We start from the raw sequence: 24,071 nt of genomic DNA, 5'->3' as shown, positions 1-24,071 counted from the left end.
AATAAAGGGAAAGTCACTTTAACTCAAGAGAAACCATGTTCCAGTGTGATGAAATGCCAACAAAACATTGTACCACATGAACTTAAAGTCAGTTGAGAACCCATCCCTGCTCTACTGAAGGACATGCTTTTCTTTCTGCACCTATGTTCGGTAATGACTAATCACTTTCAACAGCAGTGAAAAAGTTGGGTAGGATAACAATTTTTTAAGCTTCTAGCTACTCAGTAAAGAAGCATAGGAAGGCCTGGGAACTGACAGTATTACAGATACGTTGCACTATTCATCCTGCTGGCTGACTATGATCTCATGGACTTTGAGAACTGGTATACGTGCACTCACAACATTTCAGAGGTTTCCAGTGCAGGTGAATCTACGTGATGCCTATAGAACACTGCATTTAACCTTCCTACTTTGCTGAAGGTCTACCTTAGAGTTCAGCAAATGGTCTATCTGAGTAATTCTAATTAACATTTAGAAAGCAATAGGATACGATACATTCAAGTGGAAAAAAAAAGTTGATTAAGCTTGTTAAAAGCAAAAACCTAACAAAAACTACACTCAAGCTCTATGTGGCTGGCATCAGGATCTATTTTCCATCTCCTGGTTTACAGCATAGGAAGTGGAGAAGGATATGGAATTAACGTTATCAAAGCTGGAGCTGCCAGGCACTCAGGCTTATACACACAGACACCTACCGTCCCCTTGAAATCAGACATACATGTTCAAACAGCACTTACATTTCCACCACTTGATCCCAAAGGCTTTAAGAAATGGCCTGCTTATGCCTCACCTTCCTTGTTATTTTAGAGTGCAAAACATGTTTGACAGAAAAAGTCCATTAACCCTTAGGGCTGACTGCTGTGTGTATCACAAGGGAGACACATGGATACATGCCTTTCCTTTTTAACAGCATGAATATATCCAGGATTGAGTCTGTACGAACACCTAGACATCTCCTCATGACCTGACAAAGACCTGTGTAGCTTTAGGCAGTTAGCAGCCTAGGTGTGCTAAAAGCTCAGCGCTTTCAGAGAGCTCCAGGAGTATACAGTGTGCACAACTGCTCTAGTTGCATAGTCGGGGAAGACTGTCCTCTCCACCTGGTAAGAGAGAGCCACTTAACTAAACTGCTATTATTCTGTGTCCAAAACACTAGTAAGCACTGGAATGACAAGATCACTTACATCTGATTCCCAGCAGTAAGGAAAGGTTAGGCTCCTTGCCCTGAGCTCTCTGGGTAAGAATACTGCACAAAGCTTTCAAGTCAAACAAGCAATGGGACATTTCCTTGAACAACTGGTCTGCTACAGGCATTTTTTCAGACACTGGTTGCCGGGACTGTTCCACCTGCCGTATCTGCTCCTTCAGAGAAGCATTTTCTTCTGTCAGTCTTTGGTTCTTTAGGAGAAATAAAGAGGAAAAAAGGTCAAGTTAGTCGGCAGTGTGTAGCATCACAGAAAACTTCCTGTATCAAATCACAAGCAATACTAACTAAAAATAGTTACTTCCATACATAAAAGCTGGGCCCCTCCAAAGAACAGCAGATAGACAGCTTTGACACAGCTCTTAGTGGCCTTCACCCTTAAAACTTTCTCTTCTTCAGGTAGGGATGGTATCTATTATATTTCTGCACAGCATCTATCACAATGAAGTATGTATTAAGTTCATAAGCCCTACCACAAGTGACTAATCACTTAATGAGGTTCTTCCTAGGTGGCACGGTCATGGATCGGGTTTTTGGAGTTTTTACTTACTTCAGAGAGAGTTTTATTTAACTGTTCTATATTTCTTTCTTTTTCTTCAAGCTCATTTGTCATCTTCAGAACTGTTCTCTTTTCTTGCAGAAGCTTCTCTTGCATAGACTAAATTGAAAGAAAGCACAGGTAACCATTTCAAATTTTCATACTGCAGGTTAGCACTGACAAAAAACATATCCTCGATAAAATTCCTAAGTTTCTTATTCACTGCTTTTGAATGACACCTGAATTTCTACCAAGTTCCACTTCATAGTGTTCAACTGGACTCCAAGAGCTCTATGGACACTAGCTTAGCTGCACCAAACATCTGTGAAACTTTACATTACTAGCATCTGTTTTTAAACCAAAAGACCACGTATGCCAAATGTTACTCTAACAAGGGATGTATGGAAGGCTAAAACATTCACACAATCTTGTTTATTCTATCCAAATTATTTCACTTGAAAAACGCATATTAATGACAAGTAAACTTAATTTATGTAATTTCAGAGTTATAGCTGAACATTTTTTTGCCTCTCTTTTCCATGAAGACTGTGGCAGGGGTTCCTACAACCTTTCACAACATAGTATCTACCTCATGGATTTGTTATACACCAGAGAAGAAAGCCTCTGGTAGTTGACATGGAGTACCATCCTCTTTAAAACCATTCACACAAGATAAATCAGAATAGTGTACTACAATTTTACTGTCCTAAAATAACAACTGTAGGCAAAAAAAAAAAAAAAACCACCCATAGCTTATTTGTAGTTTATAGTGTCATTTTTTTTAACAAATGCAATAATTACAATCACCATTAATAAAAGCTTCTCAGATGCTGCTGTACTTAAGAACTAGAACTTTCCGGGTTTGACTTCCAGGTCAGTCGTAAGCAGCAATAAACAAACAACTCCTGCAACATGGAAAGAGCTGCTGTCAACTCTATAAGATTTTCTTTATTTATTTTAATGAATTCAGCACGGCCACAGCTACCTTAGCTGTCAAATGCAAACCTTCACTCTACTATTTGTTTCAAAGTCATCCGGTAAAATTCAGAAAGGGGAAGATTTAAATCATCTTATCTGAGTACTAATAACAATGCAATAGCAAGCATGCCCAACCCACATCTATTTGGCTGCACATGGCCCAGCACAGCCCACACTGTGGCCCACTCACTGCCCCACACCATCATGGCAGCCATTCTTCCCACCAAGCAGCCTGGCTCGGAACCAGGCATGTACCCATCACTCAGCAAGAGCCAAATATTGGTGTGCTATTACCATCATCTCAGCTGAAACCAGGACAAGGAGAGGTGCAGTGCAGTGCTAACTTTACCTCTTCCACTCATCACACACTCAGTCAAACTGAAACCCACACGTACTACATTACATGCGCTTGTGCCACTTAGCGAGTTAAACACAGTGATCACTGACAATAATATTTCCAGCTACTTAATGTAGTCTCAAAAGAAAAGAGAATCCAAGGAATGAAAAGCTGTAGATGAAAGAAGAGCGCTCAATGAAAAATGGAGAGATTAGCATTTTTTGTCGCGGCAAATAGTATGGCACTACCCTTAATTCGTAAGGAAATTGTGTCAGTTTTCAAAGATTGTCTTTGAAAAAGACATTATATGCAGAAACATGCTGTCAAATTCGATGAATATCAAGGAATGCTTTTTAAAGACAAAATAGCAGAACTGAAAAAAAGTCTGTCACCTTAACAAATCCTAAAAAAAGCTACAACTCAAACAGGCTCTGTTATAAAAGCTAGTTATGTGGTACCAAATCTGATTGCAGTGAAATCAAAACCATTTACTGATGGTGAGTTTATTATGCAATCCATGGAAAGTGTGGCAGATGCAATTTCTCCCAATAAAAACAGATTTTTCTAAAATCAGTTTGTCCTCACCAGACTGTAGCCAGGCAAACTGAAGAAACAGGAAAACCCAGCAAAAGAAATTTGGACAGTAAAGCTGCTAATTTCAAATGTTATTGCTTTGGCATTAAATTAACGTATTGATGCTACAGATACGGCTCAACTTGCCATTTTAATTAGAGTTATTGATAATGAATGTCACTGAAGAAATGGTTTCCTTGGTGCCATTAGAAGACACAACAACAGCTCTTCATTTGTATGAAGCAGCAGAAATTACATTATAGCAATGTTACTGATGGCACTCCGATGATGGGTAGATAAAGAAGGAGGGGACTTAAAAAGTCAACAGAAGATTATGCACTTGCCACCAGCAACTCATATTTGATGAAACATCGCTGCATCTTACATCAAGAAAACTTATGCACCGAAGCTTTAAAAATTGGTAATATTGTGGCAAATCAAAAAGCTGTGAATTTCATGAAGTCCAAGGAATTGAATTATCACCAATTCCAGAAGTTTCATAAACCATGAATGCTGATTATGGGAAAATCATGAAGTTTTCTGAAGTAAGGTTGCTAAGTTGGGGTTAAATGCTAAAAAGATTTTATGATTTCCAAAATGAAATCAAGTCATTTATAGAGTAAAAAGGGAAATTATTGCCAGAACTTGAAGATGAAAAATGGCTCACAGATTTAGCATTTTGCTGGATTTGATCGCTCATTTATATGAGTAAAACATGCTTCTTCAAGGAGGAAATCAGCTTCTCTCTACTATGTTTCAAATCATATCAGCATTTGAAACGGGACTTAAATTATGGCAAACTCAAGGTATGGTAAATAATTTTATGCATTTTGATACAATGACTAAATGCAATCCTGTGAACAGCGAAAAATATGCAGCCGTGCTTTCTGCTTTGATAAAGGAATTTGAGATTAGGTTTCAAGACTGCTGAAAAAAAAATCATTCCTTTCTTCATTTATTTGTGACTCCATTTCAAATCGATATAACGTACATTATCTGTGATTTTTTAAATGGAATGTATAGAGTCGTAATCAGATATTCAACTCAAAAATATAACCACGTCTCTTTACCAGACTTTTGTAAGACCTATCTTTCCAGAGGAAAGTATCCCTCAGTTCACATCACACCTTATTCACATCATCACTTTTTGGCAGTACACACGATTGAGAACAACTCTTTTCAGTGATGAAGTACAGGAAAAGTAAAATTTCACGAGAAATCTCTGATAAACACCTTGAGAACTCACTAAGAATTGAAACTGCTTCCATTGAACCAGACCGATACATTAGTTTCAAAAAAAATCAAGGTCAAATATCCCACTAGTTCATGTTTTTGTTGTTCTTTTTGTTTTAATAAAGACATTAAAATGTTTTGTTACTTACATACATTAAGTATATATATATATGTTATATGCAGCCCAATACAATTCCTCTTCACTCAGTGCACCCCAAGCAAGCCCCAAGCATGCCAAAAGGTTGAATGCTTGTAAGGTATACTGCTTATATATAATCCTGAATTCTTCAGCTTTCACGATGAAAAAAAAATCCTCTTTTGTCATTAATTACTGGCAGATTTGATGCTGTGCTACAACACTGCATGTGAAGCATCTTCCCCATTCCTAGCTCAGCACATTAATATGTAAAACCTGTGTCAATTACCAGATGCAAATCCAATCTCATCATGCTCAAACTACAGCTGGTGCATTGGTGACAACAGTGCGTGCTCTGGCACAGTTTCGAATGTAACCTTCCACAGAGTGGAACCAGAGACCATGATGGGGGGGAGGAGATGGAATGTTTCACAAACCAATGGATCTCATTTATAGAATGACACTGTGTGTGAAGAATGGTTTGTCTTGAATCTCTGTAGTTGAAATTCTAAATATTCATCTTCCAAAACAAAGAACTCTGACATAGGGAATTCTATGTGATAGCTTAAATGAAATGTTACAGAAAAGATCAAAGTCAGTCTTGAGTAAAATACATGTTTTAATTGTTGCAGTATGATGGTGTGCTCGAGAAGGATATACATCATAGAACATCAGAAAATGGGCTACAAAGATGGTGAAGGATGCAGTGAGCAAGGTGCATGAGGGGTGGCTGAGGTCCTTTGGTATGCTCAGCCCAGAGTAGAACCAGCTGAGGGGAAGACCTCATGGCAGCTGCAGCTCTTCATAGGGAGCAGAGGGGTTGTGCTGAGCTCTGCTCTCTGTGACAGTGACAGTGGCCCAAGGGAACAGCATGAGCTGTGTCAGGGCAAGGTCAGGTGGGGGTGAGGAAAAGGTTCTTCACCAGAGGGTGATCAGGCACTGGCACAGACTCCCCAAGGAAGCAGTCACAGCCCCAGGCTGATGCAGTTCAAGAAGCATTTGGGACAGCACTTTTAGACACTGGCCTTCAATTTTGGGTCGTCATGTGTGGAGCCAAGATTTGGACTTGATGGTCCTTGTGGGTCCTTCCAACTTGGGATACTCTACAATTCAATTGTGCTTTGGGAAGAAAGCCAAACTTACTCTTACGTGAGAGATATTCCTAAATGGTATGAAGAATGGAACTTTCAAGGTACTAACACTGTGGACTGTAACACATAGGAAACTACATCTACACGTTGAGGCTGGCCCTACACCACATATATGGCTTACATAACCGAGAAGAAGCCTTTTAACTGACCTGCCAGCTGTAAGAACATTGCTGACAAGGAGGTGGGAAGTAAGTGAGAAGCAAGGCAGGGCCAACAGGAAATGGTGTGCAACTTTGAGAAAGTTTCCTAATAATGACATTCAGCTCAATGCTGCACAAGTAACGAGAAACTTAGTGACACCTTCTTCAAAGCCAGAAAACAATGGTGTTAAAATTTACACATTCAATCTAGATGAAAATACATTTTTTTCATCTAAGTAACAGGAATCACAAGACAGAACCCAGAAATGCTACTTGTTTTTAGAACATTTTCACATGCTTGATGTGCCTCTCAGTTTCACCCACACCATGCCCCTAGCAAGGAAGTGCTGAAATAGCGTGCATCCTATAGATAAGCTGTGGCTAGAAAGCACAGCTTCATGTTACAAAGGAAGGGGAGGAAGAAAAAGGATCATGTTCCATGTCAAAGGAAACACTGTGGGCCAAGAGAGGGCAGGAAATAGCTCTGCTTGATGCTTTTCCTTTGGTTGTGCTTAGAGATGAGTGTAACATGCAGTGGTTTTTGAACAGTCACCTTCATTTATTTTAAAACAGTCTACTGAGAAAAATGGCCATATTGAGTCAGACTGAAGGACTATGTGTATGGTAGCAGTCATGCAGAAGTTGCTTAGAGACAAGGAGAACAATGCAACAAGGTAATGACAGGTACCCAGACTATTTTTCATCTTCTGAATATCTTCACTTTTTAACAGTCTTTACTGCATTTGCTCTTCCATGAGCAAATTCAGGGACACCTCTGAGCCCCAGTTATGACACATGCATTAGTAGTATTATTTACATGTTTCAAGTTTATGTCAGCAACGAGACATTAAAGATTCATTGTGCAGCCTTCCTTAGGGGTGGGTAGGTGGTGGGAGAATGGGTTCAGAAATACTACATTTCCCAGTATATTTTGAGAACTACATCTGACACTGAACTTGCATAACAGTACAAGCTGCTCTAAAATCACCTCATAGGAATGTTCAAAAATAACACGCACAATGGTCAGCTCACCAATTGTGCCACGTAACAGCACTACTAAATGTGGAAATAAGTGTTACTTCTTAGAGGCATACCTAAGATCTATCACTCTATGCTATCCTTACCTTAAAGCTCAGAAAAAGCACATACGCTTACCAGCTTGTTAGATCCCATAGTGCTGTGGCTTCCCAATTCTCATAGTTTCTGAGACTCCTCTATAATTCATCCTTACTTTTCCCTTTAGCTTTCTGAAGTTACAACTTGGTGGCATTATTTCCAGCCTGGCATAGCTTGGTTTCATTATGACTGACAGGGTTTGACAGATGTAGTTCGGGTAACACAGACACCATACAAGTCGATTTCTAATTGTTTTGTACAAAAAATGCTAATTTTGCAATATCTAAAATTAATCATGTAAATAAGGCTTATTTTATTTAAAAAACAAACAATACTCTCAGTTGTCATTTTTGTCCTTTGGAAAACGTGCACATATATGCAGCATGACATCTTGTCAAGATCAACTAGAAGTTTAATCACTCACAGTCAGGAGAAAAAAAATAAAAAGAATAATAAAATCAAGCAAGCAAAACCATATAAGGGAAGAGATCCAAATCACTCCATCACGACTATGAGCAAATAGAGCTAGTACTGCTCGATACACTGTTGTCTGAAGCAGAATATTTTCTTTCAGCTTGAGAAACTGAAAGACATTCTCAAGCATAGCTTGACAGTGTGGCAGAAAACGGGAAATAAAATAAGAATTTCAACTGAAGATGAATTACATCTCTCTGCCAATATGGGATTTCTATTTCTTATAAAAATAATTTTCAATGCTTCCCATGGAACAAATGTGAAAAGCATTGAGGATCAAAGATACAAAGAAACTGCCGTAAGTCTGCAAGTAATTTGAGGGCTAACACCACTTCCAAATCTTATTTTCTGGCCTTACACAAATCATCTCAAAATGGGAAAGGTAAGTGAAAGTCCCACAGAACAGAACACTCCTGTGGTTCACAGTCTGCTACAGCTACTCAGCATTTCCCAGTCCACAGATCCTAAAGTCATTTCAGAATAAGCACACAGAACAGTCATCTGTATAAATGTCTACTGAAATTACCAAGTCTCAAGATAAAGGTGGTGGTGAGAAAAAGATTAGAAAGTTTAGGCAATACAAAAAGCTTTAGGTTGGTTAAAAAATAGCGTGTGTATTTCACCAAAACAATCTAAACTGAATTAGGGAGAGGGACAGAGAATTTGAGGAAGGTTATGGAGTTCATTTGTGACCTTGTTTCTTGAATTATGAAAGTACATCTGCCTGTGCCATAATTTTCATACACGGCAGGCTGCTCTGTGCAAACATAACCATTTGATAGATTTTGTTGTCCTCAAACCAAGGAGAGCTTAGATGTCTGATTTTGCTTTTCAGTTAACAGATGTACTTTATGTTGCAACTCCGTACTGCTTTTTTTTTTTTTTTTAACAGGATTTTAATGTAATTGTAGTTCAATTAAGCAAAAATGTTGCTGTCAACAGACACCAGAACCGGTTGTTTTACTTGCACAGTAGAGAAAGTAAACAATTTCATAGAGGAAGACAACTTACTTTCAACAGATACAAATAAGAAAAACTCTGCTCCAGCATACAAAGCGAAAGTAAGAAAGCACATTTTCCTATCAAGTGCTATGCAAGCAGTTTTGTATCTCTTTGTTACTTGGATTCTATCTCCATAGTGAACTTCTTCCACTTCAGAAGGAGAATTCACATTCAGCTACCATTTTGTTGTTCTCTCCAAAACCTAAAGCACACTGAGCCAAAGTAGAGACACCCCCTTCACCCTCAGGGGTCAAACCTGTAACTTAATTTTTGCTGGAGAGTATGGGAAGAAGAAATCTGGAGACAAATACAATCTGGAAGAAGATCACAGAAACTAGAATTTATTGAATTTGGCTTCACAATACTTAATGAAAACAGATGTTTACTTATTGTTTTTAATGCTCAGCTTCTTCTAGAGCTAGTCATACCTTCTTCCTTATATCCTGTATAATGTTTCCTTTCCTCCATAACAAACACTAGGTCACTAAGTACCTTTCAAGGATCAAGACTTGATGTGTTAATCTGATCCACAGAGCTGCAACTGACTTCTAGTAACCTTCAATGTCTTGAAAAAAAATCCTTGGCTCTATCCTGGGTGTCTATGATGGTTGTCCATCAAGAGAATACTTAAGCGAGCAACGTGTCAGAGACCATTTGAAGAGGAATCCGTTTCAACTCTACTAAATGGTATGGTTTAAAAAGGGCACCCATCTTGCTACGTCACTTTTTGTACTTTGGATTATCATCTGAGTCCCAGCGTTTGATGAGATGCTTCACAAAATGCACTTGAAGTACATAGTTCTGATACAACATCTACTAGATCAGCTGAATAAGAATGCTATATAGCAACAGCTTACCACTTAAGTATCTGAAGAGTGTTAAACCCTACAAACTTCAGTAACAAATACATTATAAGCTTGCAAGAGAACACAGGCCAACTACAGACTGTAAGATTAAATTCTAGTATTTCTGTCTTTACATCCTACTTCATCTTTATGAAGTAAACATAGGCAGAGTAAACAGAATATATTCTTTCTTACCTGCATGTCTAAAATCAGTCCCTCTATCTGTTTTTGTTGATTGTCTATGACCTAGAATATAAAGTTGAGCGATTTAATAGCTTGAAACCTTAAGCTTGTGGCTTTTTTTTTAAACAACTTAGAGGTGTGTGGCCACACATTTTACATGATATCTTTGAAAAAACCAAATTACAAGACAGAGTTTAACTCTCACACGACTGAAATACAATATAATTTCATTGAACAGAAGCAGATACGGAAGAGAAAACTGATTTAGCAATAGATGTAGAATTCACTACTGAGTTAATTGTTTCTAAAGTAAAAAACAAAACAAAATAACAAGCAAAAAGCAAATACAGGATTCAAGGTTAAAAATACCAAATATAGTTTGCAGACTAACCTTACTGGCCTTCTCATTCTTTTCTTTGAGACATTCATTCTCACTCTGAAGCTGCTTTGTGTCCAACATAGGAAGGCGAATACCATCTTCCAGGCATTTTTCTACTTTCTGTTGTAAGCTGCCATTCAATATGAAAAAAAAAAAAAGACTGTACTGAGACAATGCAAAAGAGCTTTATGTTCTGGAAAAAAAAAGAGGAAGTTTCACCATTTTTCAAACATATCTGCAAAATCATAACTAGCAGAATCCAGCCTAATGAATGAGCAAACCAACAGTGGATGAATGATACAGAAATCCTAAGTGACTGAAGTACCTGTGGCACTGACTAGAGTCAACCTATGTAAAAATGGTTTTATGGACCAGACACTGTATATCTCCAGAAAGGCACAGATCCAGCAGTATGGCATAAGGAGAAGACAGAAAAGAGCAAGGAAAACTTTGTGTAGTTCACAGCTGCTCTGTGCTGCTGACCAGCACTGGTCAGAGCAGTCTTTGAGCTTCTCCAAGTTACAGGAGCCTTAAAAATCCAACTCTGTCACAAGGGCACGTGTGACCCAAAGCAGAGTCCAGAATCAGAGGTAACACTGTGTACTGGCAGCCCACCTTCTATACCCTCTTTGTCTGGTTTGCCAGGGAGTCATGAAGCCATTTCTCCCACCTGCTTCCACGCCAAGGCATGACATTCAGGCCTTCTGCAGCTAAAATCAAGCTCCTAGAATCATACAGCTTTTGCCTGTCCACCTTCACTCAGAAAGAACATAGATTTTATTAGTATTAATCTTGCTGTCTAATTTAGAAACCAAGGGTCACTTCGGCTATTTGTAGGCTTTCAGAAAAGACAAAATGATCCGCCTCTAGATTATGAGGGCACAAAGAAAAAAAGGCCTTTCATTGGTAAGGTGGAAACAATGTGTCAACAATTCGGCTGGCAAGATGTCCCCACCAGCTTGCCTTTCATCATGGAAACACTTTCAGACTGCTATGGCATGCATGTTTACGCAAGGGTGGGACACTGAACTGTAGTGACAGCCACATAAAATATGAGGTGTGATTCTCCCTACCTTTTTTGTTTGTTTATTTGTTATTAAACAAGCATTTAAGTATCTCTGCTGATCTAAAGTGTACGATTGTAACAGTATCTCAAAGTTTCATCTGGAGTCTTCTCAGGGCGACCTGCCCTACTGTAGATGGCTTTGTTGCTTTCTTTAAAATACAGTACTACAAGTTCAATGACAGCAGAAAAGCAACAGCTACATTTCTCTGTAAGTATCCCTCAGACTCAGTGAAAAGATAAGAGACAGCTACAGTTTATTTAAATCTTTAACCCTTAACTGATAAACCCCTGATAAAGCTCCAAGGGAGCTTTTCTGCAGTTCATGACAAGATTAGTTACAAAGAAGGAGTGCTGACAGCTTCTATACAGTGCTCCTTTGCTGAACACATTTACTTTACCCTCTGTCTGGCAGCAGCCTGTGATGCCATTGTGGTGCTGTCCTACATCTTCAGAAATGATAACAAGGAATTTCTAGACAGACTTCTCGGTGGTACTCCTTGCAACTTGATACAAACCAACTGTTGTTGGATTTTCTACTGCATTACACAGCCATTCTGCACAGTAATAAACTTATGCCATAAAGTCACTAGGATTGCAATAGAGTGTAAGTGAAAAAAAGACAAAACATTAGACCTTGACATTAGTTGGTAAAGCACATCTACTTCAGGGCTCAGTTCAGGCAGCTGTTCATACCTCTGCACTGTTGTAACCAGCTCTTTTTCTTTTTTCTTCTGACACACCAGTTGCATTTCTCTCTCTCTGCACTGAGATCGAGCCTCTCCAAGTTTCTTCTCCAACTCAGTCATACTTTCTTGAAGTTGCTTGTTCTTCTCCACTAGAATTTGCAGCTAACACAGGTTACATTAGTCAGACACAATGCCACATTAGAAGAGCTCGCAGCAGGCCACAGCTTTGCAGTTACCTTATGTATAGTCTTAGCCCCATCGCAGTTATCTGAGTATGACAATACCTAATAGCTACAGTGTCTCCTAAAACACTGAAACATTTCTCTTCCTCAACAGATAGGGGAAAATGTATTGGAAAACAGTAAAACACTTGACAATAGGTATCACAGAGCTTATGTTTGTTTTTAAAAAGTAAAACCAACTCCTTTCATCTTACCTGTTTAGTCTGACCTTCTATATCGTCCAGCGTTGGTAGGTCAGCCAGGTATTTTTCTAAGGTTTCAATTCGTCTCTGCTTTTCTTTGTTTTGCTCTGACTCTTTCTGGCATTTCTTTTTCAGGCTATTAATATAGCGGTCTCTAGTTTTAAGCTAGAAGAAAATAAGTATAAATGTTTTAAGATGACAGTGAAAAATAAGCCTGCTTTGGGACTGGTCCCAAGTTATATTCTCAGCTGCATAAAAGCACTGATTACTGAAAGAAAAAAAAAAAAATCCCAGCAGCTCAAACTTCCAGACCATATGTGACTTCCAACCACAGCTGCTCGACCTATGCCTAGAAAGCAAACTGAAAACGTTACAATTTAGAACATAAAATAGATGTAATTTTTTTCACCAATGAGCATGTTCATATTAAATTTAGAATAACTAAACTGGAAGGGACATACAAAGATCAAGTTAAACTGCCTGCACTCTTCAGGGCTAACCAAAAGTTAAAGCACACTTTTGAGGGCATTGTCCAAATGCCTCCTGAACACTGACAAGCACAGGGCATCAACCACTTTGCTAGGAAGTATGTTCCAGTGCAAAAAATGATGAGGAGACATTTTAGTCCCTCCTCTTCTCCTGACCTAGGAAAATGAATTGAAACACTGAAAACTAAGAACTTAACCCAAGAAGAACTGCAGCTGGTAACTGGATTGTGCCATCTGTCAATTACATCAGGTGACATCAGAACAGAACAGCTGCTTTCTTAAAGCACCTTGTACTATGTTTGCTTACATTGCTGGTACTTTGTGGGGAAAAAAAAAAAAAAAAAGAAAGGAAGCAAAAAGAAAAAGTGTTTTCCAGTCAGAGTCCAAGTTAATGGAAAACAGTATCTTTATTACTCAAAACTGTGTAGTAACTCAAAGACAACAAACACATGACATGACAGTAAATGAAAAGTGTCCTTTTGTTTTGGTGCTAAGCATATCCACCTCAATGAGAAATGAGTTTGACAATGTCAGAGCTCAGAGTTGTGGCCAACAGAAAAGTTTAAGTTGATAGTACCTGGAAAGGTTTTTCCAGAAAGAGCCTTCTAAAATAGACCATAAAACTGAGGATTGCAAAAAAGGCCAGAAGTCTTTACATCCTTTTTCTTTTGTGGTTTTTTTTTTTTTCATTATGACCTCAAAACTGAGCAAAGCTTTCCAGATACTTGAAAATCTTTCAGATTAGACAAAATCAAAATAAACCACACACTCAGCAAGGCAAAGCTGCAACTCAGCCATTGCTTTCTGCCACAGCATGCCCCGTAGAAACACATACTCTCCCCACTAACCAAGTCCTAGGACAGTGACTAAAATACATTCAAGTAAGCCAAATTGCTAGGAGTGTGTGACTGTCCAATACGCAAATGCCTTTCCTTGTTTCTCACACACCAATAAGGATGACAAGTTGAACAGCCTGAATACTTCGGTACTTCTGACAAAGATTACATGATTTCTGAATCTTTTTGTTGTCCTGCATACGTACACTAGGAAATTTTCTCACCTACAACCTCTACTTTTCTCATTGTTTGCCTTACAATTCCTTCTGTCCTCTTTACATCCTCAGCATCAACCCAAGAGCTCTTTCTACGTCGTCTCTCCTGAGATTAAAAAAAAAAAAGTGTGTTTTTTTTTCCCCCCTCCACTCACTCCTGCCATTCTACTGAGAAGACAAGAAAACTTTGTTGGTTTGGTGGGTTTCTTCTTTATTTTATTATTTCATCCTTCATGCATATGACTTAGTTGAGACAGGCTCTCACTACCTGGCAATTAAGTACTAAAGCATGCCATAGAAATCAAAGGGAAGACCATTACTACCACTACCACAGGTGCCTTAGAGGAGTCTTCACAACTAACCACAGAAGAGTGAGAAGAAGGAGATAGCAGGGTGCAGGTATCTGAACTCAATCTTTTTCAGTCTAGCAGCACAGTTTACAGATGAAATGCTTCAAAACTAAAGTGAGTGCTGCAACATCTACAGATGCCATGAAGCACACTTGTGCCTGGCAGAAAGAAAAGGAAGAAGCTAAGCACTTGTGATAAGAACACTTGTGAAGAGTGCTGTAGTATCTACCTTAGCAGACTCCTTCAGCTAGGACGCCACAAGCTGCCAAGGTATCTCTGGCCAGCCACAAAAGAGAAGCTTATTCAGGCTGCTGAAATTTCAGCACCCACTGAAGCACTTCCAGTTACCTCAGTCCCACTCTGAACACACATGTAGCCTGGAGAAAACAAACCTTCTCTTCAGGTGCCAGTATTATTTGCAAGGCAGTAAAAATACTGCCTTGCTCAGTACGCCATCACGCACGTGAAAGAGAGGTACAAAGACAGCAGTGAGTGAAGGGCACCTCTTCTCTCTGCAGGCCCTGCTGTTTCTCAAAAGGAAAGCATCCAGTGTATCCACTATATTAGAAGAGACACAGCACTTCAGACCAAGAAGTTTTCTAGCTCAGTGCGTAATTTCCAGCAGTGCCCGTATGCAGATGTCTACAGTAAGGAAAGAACATGGAAAACACATTTTTCCAGCCTCCAGTTGCTTTTGTTTGTTTTTCTCCTGAGGCAGTTATGATTTCTGTATTCTTCTGTTTGATATTTGCCTTGCTGCCCTCCTCTGAACCTTCTCCAGTTCTACTACATCCTGTTTTTGCGATGAGGGAGAGCCTCCTAGACCTTTCATCACTGACCACTGATGGACAAGGAAATGGGAGAGTTCCTTATGTTTTCTTCCCTCCCGCCTGCACTGGAACTGTCACAGCTTGTCTCTTACTGTCAAAAACATATCATCTGCACACTGTATTTAAATGTTGTATGTTTAAAATGTCAATATAAGAAAAAAATATTTGCAACAGTAGGTAGCTAGGGAATTAGATACATACGCCAGCAACCCTAACCCGACTTATATGTCCTTTTAGACATGTACTTACAAAGCTCATGTAATAGCTACTTTACTTCAGGCTTCCAGCATTTCCCCAGTCCTTGGCCAAATCTGGCTTAGGATTGAAAAGCCTCTTCCAAAACACAAGCACTCACTCAAAAATAACCCTAGAATAGCTACCAGCCACAATCCCTTTGATCAGTACAGAAATTCTATTTTTTGTCCCTTAATGTCTGGTACTACTGAGCAGGGACACCAAGATTTTTGGGCTTAAGGGATGTCCCTGCAGGCACAGCTGAGGAACTGCAGAGAGGGCTGTTCCCAGACTTGGCACCCAGCCCACTGCAGGATCACACAACACATCTCCTTCCTCCCTCTGTAGTCTTCGCTCAAACAGGAGGGCATCTGATTTATTACTACGACACACGCCTCCTTCCTGTCCTTTTTCTTGCTGCGAGCCTTTAGTTCAGCACACAGGATGGGTTGGTAGGGTGGATCAGATCTGTACAGTAAATCAGGTTCTTGGTGACCAACTATCCAGCCGATACAGGCACTGGGGCACAGCTCCTCAGAACTGCCATCACTCACAGCAGCAGCTCCTACACAAGAACACAAGCACCAAAAATGCTAAAAGAAACAGGAAGAAGCAGAAGAATTCAGTTTCTGCCCCTCCTGAATGTTACCAGAAATGGAAATTAACTATTTCTCCTTCCTACCTGTTGCTTTACAGTACCACACCACTGCCCCTTGAATCTGCATGAACATAAATCTAAGTACAGCAGTAAGGCTTACTGATTAAGAGAAGGTAACAGTGCCAACATCACACTGAACACTACGAATCACAGATCAATGGCACATTCCAGCCTGCAATAAGGACAGGCTGGCGGGACATTCAAAACCACCTTAGGTACTGCTTCGGCTTCCAAAGAAACTTCTTATCAGGAGAGTTCCAAGAGCACAGCCAGCTAAGCCCCTTCCTGGTCTCAGATTGAAGGCTGCTCCGCACGTCCTCAGAAAGTTGCAAGAGAATTGTTTTCTGCTGAGAAGGCACCTTCAGCACATCTCAGACTGTGAGGCCTGCACCTATGCATCATGTTAAAAAGGAACTTTCATTTCCATGCTTTTCCTGTGTTTTTAGACAACACTTCAGTTACTGTAATAAACATACAAGCTAATTGAATTCTTAGGCTTAGGGCTGAGCAGCTTTTCTTCAAAGTAAGTTTAACCGATATATGGTTAAAACTGCCATTACCAGGTCTGAAATACGTGTATTGATTGCTATTTCTTCACTACAAGTTCAGGTTTATCCACTGCCAATGCCTATTATCACAGATAAAGTTCATCTTCACTTTGAAAACAGCTCTGTAATCCCCACACAAAGGTGCTTCCTAACAAGCACAATATATGCTGCTTTAACGAGGTCAAAAGGAAATCTGGAACATGAAAGACACTTACTTTTTCTTCCATCTTCTTTTTCTCCTCCATAGATTTGTTTGAAATCTGCTTTAGAAATTCACTGAGTTGTAACTCCTTATTCTCAGCCACTGCAATCTTTCGCTCAAGCTCCTCAAGGTGGGATGCTGATCTTTCTGAAACATGGGGTTGCAGTGATGCACTCTCATACTGTGGTTGCTTTCAAAAAGAAAGAGAACAATCATAACACATACAAGAAAGAGAACAATCATATAAATGAACACACACATACTACTGCATACTTTAACACCACAGCAGAAAACAGTCTTGCTGTTTCCCCCCCGCCCCCACCCTCACTTTCAGGAAGGGTGGAGTTTGATTTTCAAACATTAAAATGTGTGGGAACAGTATGTATCTCAGGAATCTTCTGCAGAGAAAAGAAAGGAATGAAAAAACGGAAGCTGGACGCTTACATTCACAACATATGAAAATGAACACTGTGGGACAATTTCCCCCTCAGATATACCGAAGTGGTGCAACTTTTCTTCCAAAACAAACAAACTAAAAATTCCAACCCTTACAATCCAAAGTAAATGCATTTCCAAAACAAGTCACAACCACTGCATTACCCTATTATCTCCCACAGAGAAAAAACACTATAATATATTCATGGACATTTTATAAAGTAAAATATACCCCAATCTCACAGACTCTGCTAAAGTAGAACATCAGACAACAGTTAAACCTCAGAGCTATCACAACCGAGATGAAGAAGGGCGCAGGGATAGTCTGAGATTATTGCTACAACCAGCTGGCAGGCTTCCTGCCTTCTGTCGTGTCCACCAAAACCCTCCTCCCTTTCTATCTCATGCAGTTCAATATTGTTCTCCCACTTCCACTGCCCACGGAGAGAAAGCACAAAATGGAAATCAACTGCCCGTGGGATGGAAAAGGAGATGCATCCCATTAGGCTTTCAGTTTCATATTCTTTTAATAATATAAACTGGAATCTTTGAAGAAATTATACAGAGAGCTTTTAAAATAACATTCCTTGTGCAAAGCATTATAACAGATTAAAATCTCCATTAAAGTAGATTTTCATTTGCAAGTTAATCTTATGAAAAGCAAACAAATCAAGCAGAAATCCTAAGACCTTTTATAGATTGCTCGTACATTTTAAAGTATGAAAGATGAAAGCATCTGCTGCTTTATTTGAAGCGTATTTGGCATACTAAGGTTATGTACATTAATATTTCAGTTTCCATGATTTTTTTCTTTCAAATTCTTTATCTAGACAGAGTTTTAGAGTATTCTATGAAGAAACTTCTGAAAGCACCGAAATCCACATTCAGAAATCGTTTCTATCCACCTTCACACTGAGTTACTGCCCGAACTTTCCTCCCATCTTACACAAAACATTCTCGCCTTACACACAGCTGTGCTATTCCAAGAACATAATTAACATCAGGCTGGGGTATGTTAGCTGAGATCCTGGTGCAGTGTCTGTGACAAAAATGATAAAGTAATAAAAGAGGATGGCAAAGCTATTTCTCTGCATATCTGCCTTTAACGTTTTCCTCCAGGAAGACCGTTTTGATACGTGGAGGCGTTGAGATGGACTGTATCGATAGTATCTCTAATTCCTCGTTTGGGTAGCACCTCCTTGTCCAACTCAGAAAATCTTTCGTCAGTGGTTTTCAGATGTTTTATCTTCTAATATCTCCTTATATAGCTGTGTTACACATGTGCTGTTAAAAAACCATCATTTTTGCACAGTGCTGCAATATGAATGAGGATTCCTACCCCACTTTCATCGGATTTCAAAATAAGTATGTACACAGTATTAATACAACTTAAATTTCTACAGATCTGAAGTAAATAACATTTTCAGGATTTTCTACTCTATGCAATTTACAGTTATCCAAGGACACAACCATTAATAAACATAAAAGCTCTGCACTTTATCCTACAGTGAACTGCGAGCATCCTTTCAAGTGGCAGTTACTGCGTAATGGAAAAATTCTCTAGAATAAAAATATCCATCCTACCTGCAAATTAGTCATGTACGGCTCTTCGCAGTTCACAAGATGGCTCAGTCTTGCATGTTGAACTCGTAATTCATTCTCTCTTATTTTCTGATGTAAATTGTTAATCTGCTGCTTTTGCCTGTAATAAATAAATTTCATTTGAAAATAAATGGAATTGAACAGAGATCATAATAAAAAAAAAAAGATCTTGAGACTAGTACTGGAGAATACTACAGCAATGTATGCAACTTACTTTCTCTCTTCCACACTGTCAAATGAAACAGTAACAAATACTCAACAGAACCAGATTAAGTATTTCATAATCCTGGATCTACTTTAGCTGTGGGTTTTTTGTTTTGTTTTGTTTTTTTCCACTGCAGCCAGACTGCAACTAGCCCAGTTCAACACCAGAACTGGAATCTCATCAGGATATGAGGTATTAAACTAGAGCTGCCATGCACCCTTCACCTAAGCATCCCCCAACTGGCCTGTACTCAACTGGGAATCATAAATTTATCTTTCAGAAATATGTACTTGAATACCAGTTTTGTAGGGGCTGGAGAGCAGCTTCTGTTGTCATTTTTTTTTCCATATACCCAGAAGTGTAAATAGCAAGAAGTATCCAAAAATGAGAATGCAAACAAACAAAACTCACATCTTCAGTTTACTTGGACTTCGCTCTGGCTTCTCTCTCTTCATGAGAGCTGACTTTTGACATAGTTTAAAGAGATTTACAAAGCAAGGAGCAGAAAAATTTTAAAAAAGATGTAATTACAAAAGTTAGACAGCAGGGCTTTCCTGTGAGGTCTGTCTTTCCATGCTGCTCACGGCCTTTTCAGTTAGTTGCTTTACATGTTTCCCATCACTACAGTAAAATCCTGCACTGCATATTAAAGAATTCAAACTCTTACAGCAATCATTTGGCTAGCGTACAGCAGAAATAGCACCACTCTTCCATCACTATTTAATTATATCATACATTGTATCACTATTTAAATTATGACTTCATTTGAACTAGTGTGAGTAGATGGCAAGCACAAAACACGTCTCAACCCCAGCCCAAGTTACATGAGAGACACAGACTGCCAGCTCTGCTGTTCTCTCCAGGGAGAGCTGGGCGCCTAATGAGGTGACTGGAATGGAGTCATCAGTACCTACCAGAAACACACAGAGCAACCTGCTCAATCCATCTACAAACAGCTTTCATTCCTGATCAGCAAGGCTCTGGAGTTTCCCTCCCTGGAGATCTTCAAAAGCTGCCTGGACATGGCCCTGTGCAAGCAGCTCTGGTCGTCCCTGCTTGAACATGGTTTGGACCGGATGGACTCAAGCTCTTTTCTAATTCTACGTACTCCTTTAATTCTACTTTCTTTTTTTTGTTGTTGTTGGTTTTTTGTTTGTTTGGTTGGTTGGTTTTTTAAATATTAGGAGAGCATCAAAGATAGGATGCATGTGCACACAACTTAACTTTTTAACATTTCTCTTCTTCAGCTATAAAGAATGGCAATGAGTGGGAAATCAGTACAAACAAGTTGCAATTCTGTAGTGCCTTAAGATGATTCATTCAGTACAGTTCATAAATAAGAGCAACCAAATGCATTTAGATGACTACATAGCAAGTCCTAAAATATATAAACAGGTGAATCTCAGGCTTCCCTTTTCAGTTTTACTATCCATGGAAAAAAAAGCCCATATAAATGGACTGTGTAATGCTGAACAACTTTGTACTCAGACTCAGCTCTTCTGGTTGGCATCTTTCTGTATGAGGGCACTTCAATCAAAAAGCTTCAAACTTATTTTGGAAGAAGCGCATTTCAAGATCAAGAAGAAGAGTATGCTTGTAACTTCTAACAGGCCACATACAAGCCCAAGTGCTTGTCTAATCATGTGAGAAAATATAAAGCCTTGGTGACTTCTGCTGGATGCTTGGTCACAGAGACTGGGATCGTTTACTATGATTTGTCTTAATCCATGAACAGAAGTCGTTTTTCATTTTTTATTACCTTATTACTTACCAGATATAGCTATTAAACATCCCTGCCCCATTTGTTTTAACATTATTCATCCATTTGCCACTCATCCCTTGAAGACACTATGCAATTTTCTCCTTCTGGCTGATCGCATCTTAGCAGCGCCTTACTTTATGGGCAGGAACTCAATAGCTCGAAACAAATGTTACAGCCCAGAGTAAGCATTTTTAAATATTTTTGAACCTCCAACTACAGTACCATATTTCATAATCTTTTCCCTACCCTAACAAATCCCTGTAGGAAAAAAGGTAGAACAAATTAATCCACGATGAAACAGAGCTGCATGAGTGAAGAGCGTAACTGCATTTCTTTTTGCTCTGCAAAGCGTGAAACTCTGCCCCACCTGAAACCTGGCCAGCAAAACTTGTCATGAAAATGCTTCACGTCTGTGGAGATCCCGCACAGCTTCTTCACATAACTGCCTCTCTTAAAATATCATTAACCTCATGCCACCCAGAGACAAAAATCCTGTGAACAGCCCAGCAGTCACAAGCAGAGGGAAAGATAAAGCACCATAGAAACAGATTTGCTATTTACATACAGTCCTGTAAGTCTTTGGAGACTTCATACCAGATGTGTTTTCTCACTGATGTTCTCATACGCTAAGACAGTTTTAATCTTCTGTTACCCCACAGCTGTTACTATTAATCTGCAGCACAACCACGGGCTGCAAGCATTATTAAAGAGCTCTCAGAAACACGACCTGCGCACTGCAGAGGGGACACTGTCCCCACAAGCCTCCCCATCACCAATCCATCTTCCACTCAGGTACGTGCTGACTGCCGCTCCGGGCAGGCAAAAAACATAAAAATAATCCCGAGATGGAAAGATGTGGCAGCAAGGCCACTCTCCCCTTGTAACCGCTACGGTGTTAGTAACTCACGTGCACCCTGCATGTTCACAGGGGGCAGACCAGAGCAGGCTGAAATTCTGTAACCATTTTGACCAATCTTGGCAAATTTTTTGCAGCTCTTCCCTTTCTCTAATGAGCTGTTAACGCCATCAGCTCTCCCCAGGCATTCATGACGTTTGTGACCCAGAAGGCAGCCGTGCTTTAATGTAAGTAGGCCCAGGCCTGAGCTCAGGGCACTGGGGACTAATAAGAGACACTCCTCTACAGAAACCACAGCATAACTAGGGTCAGTAGAAACGCTGTACTTAATACCACAAAAACTACTCTCATTCACAAATTCCATTTCTCCATCAGTGGGTGTTGCAGCTCTATGTTGAAGGCAAAGTAACAATTATTGGCATGTTATCTGAGTACCACAGGACTCGTTGCAGGATTTCATTCAAGCCTCCGTCAGTCAGATGAGAAAATACTTCAAGTTGCTGTCCAGACATGTCCCTCCTTTTACACTCAGACTTAAGGAGAGAAGAACAGGAGGCACAGTGCTGCTCTAAAGTCGCAAACCAATCATTAGGACTCAAAGGGAATAAGAGTTTGTTTAAAAATAAACAAGAAGAAAGAAAAAGTTAGAAAGGTAGGAATGAAAGATATCCTTTTGGGATGGATATTTAGAAGTGTGCCTTACATAATTTGATGTTTCAGAAGAAAATATCATTGAAAAGTGTATAAACTGTAACTCTCCCATCCAACTAACTAATACACACATAGCACTAATACCACCGCTTTCAGAGATAAATCTGGCACAAGTATTTCCAGCTGCCCTGAAAGGTATAAAAGTCTCCAGGAATGGGGATATAGGAACAAATGAATTTTTTATCTTCTTTAAATGAGCAAAAAAACCTCTTCCATTACCCACAGAAGAGTTCTGCAACGAAGATACTGAAGCCACTGCCTTGTTGGATTTTACTTTAGATAGGTTGGTATGTCAGTTCTGTTTTGTTTTTCTCGGAAATAACCTGCCTGTTATACCCATGTTTTCATTGTTATTATCCTAAAACTTCCATTGATACCCTGGGAGTTTCACTCTGAGCCTTTTCACACCACCTTTTTTGAACTTCAGTCATAATTTATAGGTACAGATATATATAGATAGATAGATAGATAGATACCCTAAGACCAAATCCTACCCGTGCTGCTCCCAGGTATGTTCTTTCTAAAGGGACTCAGCAGCAGTGACAGGTTATCCAAGACACCGGACAAACTCGGTGGCTAAATGCTCTAAGGTTCTCACTATCTAGCTCTTTGTCCCAACTGGCACATTAGTTAATACATCCTAGCTAAGTTTATTTACAGAAAACTACCATTTTCACTAATGACTACACCTTAATTTTAAGGATCTTGGAATACACATACAATCCAGAATACTTTTAACTGATCATACACCTAAGGAAAAAATCACTCCTTTTAATCCCTCACCAACAGCAAAACAGCCCAGCATCTGCACTGTTCTCTTGTAATGAGCGTGACCTGGCACAAAGTGACTGTTGCTAGAGCACCTATAGCCAAGTCTGTAAATCAGCAGCTCGCTTTCAGTTGGTACATGCAGAACAGAAGAATAGCACAGTGCTGCCCAGCCTGCTCAAGTTCCTCGATGGATCTTTGCCCAATGCCCACCCGCCCTTTTTCTTCCTAAGAGCCCCTGGGGGGCAGCTACTTTTGCAGTCTGTCTGCCCCTTTGGCAGCAAGGGGCTGCTAATGGTGCATAATACCTGTGATGTTCCTCTGGGAAGACTGACACAGGGAAGACAACACGGCTCTCCATGAAATGGCAGACAGCTCATCCCATGCCAGATGACTGAGACTCTATTTTTGCAGCTGATCATAATCCAGAGGAAAATTACTCGTATCCCTTGACACAGACCGATGACATTTAAACGTGCAAAAAGAAAATTACAGCCTTAACTGTAAAATATCAGTTCGGGGGGTGTGGAGGGAATCTTGATTTCAATTCATTTGCAGTTCTGTCCTTCGCTCAAACAAACTTCTTCAAAACTCAGATCAGCACAAAGAACGTGGGTACCACAAATACAACGCAGCTCTGCATGTAAAAGCCTGGACTACTTCAGAGACCAGCATTAATAATAAATAAGCTGTTTAATATACAAATGCTTCTGTGCCTCTCTCAGAACGTTTGCAGAACGTAATTGGCATTCACAACATTTTCTCATATTCACACTGGACTAGTTAACCATGCACACATGCTTAGACAGACACTCGTATGTGCATTTGCCTGGAAACAAGCCACATTTTCTTTAACCTGAGACCACTCATCTGTTTCCATAAAGTCCTCTCACCACTTGTTCTAAT

General features: G+C 39.6%; 1 protein-coding gene across 5 annotated transcripts in view; it reads right to left on the bottom strand.

The window, feature by feature from the left end:
* CEP85L (centrosomal protein 85 like) overlaps nt 1-24,071 on the bottom strand; it is a 146,351-nt gene that overhangs the window by 4,565 nt on the left and 117,715 nt on the right. For all 5 annotated transcript variants that reach the window (XM_004940276.5, XM_040697570.2, XM_004940277.5 and 2 more), the window contains exons 5-12: nt 18,846-18,963; nt 16,840-17,016; nt 12,478-12,630; nt 12,049-12,203; nt 10,302-10,419; nt 9,923-9,973; nt 1,755-1,862; nt 1,185-1,398 (exon numbers count right to left, since the gene is read on the bottom strand). In XM_004940276.5, the coding sequence (XP_004940333.1) occupies nt 1,185-1,398; nt 1,755-1,862; nt 9,923-9,973; nt 10,302-10,419; nt 12,049-12,203; nt 12,478-12,630; nt 16,840-17,016; nt 18,846-18,963 (1,094 nt within the window). The remainder of the gene's footprint in view (nt 1-1,184; nt 1,399-1,754; nt 1,863-9,922; nt 9,974-10,301; nt 10,420-12,048; nt 12,204-12,477; nt 12,631-16,839; nt 17,017-18,845; nt 18,964-24,071) is intronic.

This window comes from Gallus gallus, chromosome 3 (assembly GCF_016699485.2).
Source record: "Gallus gallus isolate bGalGal1 chromosome 3, bGalGal1.mat.broiler.GRCg7b, whole genome shotgun sequence".
NCBI classification, from domain to species: Eukaryota; Metazoa; Chordata; class Aves; order Galliformes; family Phasianidae; genus Gallus; species Gallus gallus.
This window is presented reverse-complemented; position numbering and strand designations above follow the sequence as displayed.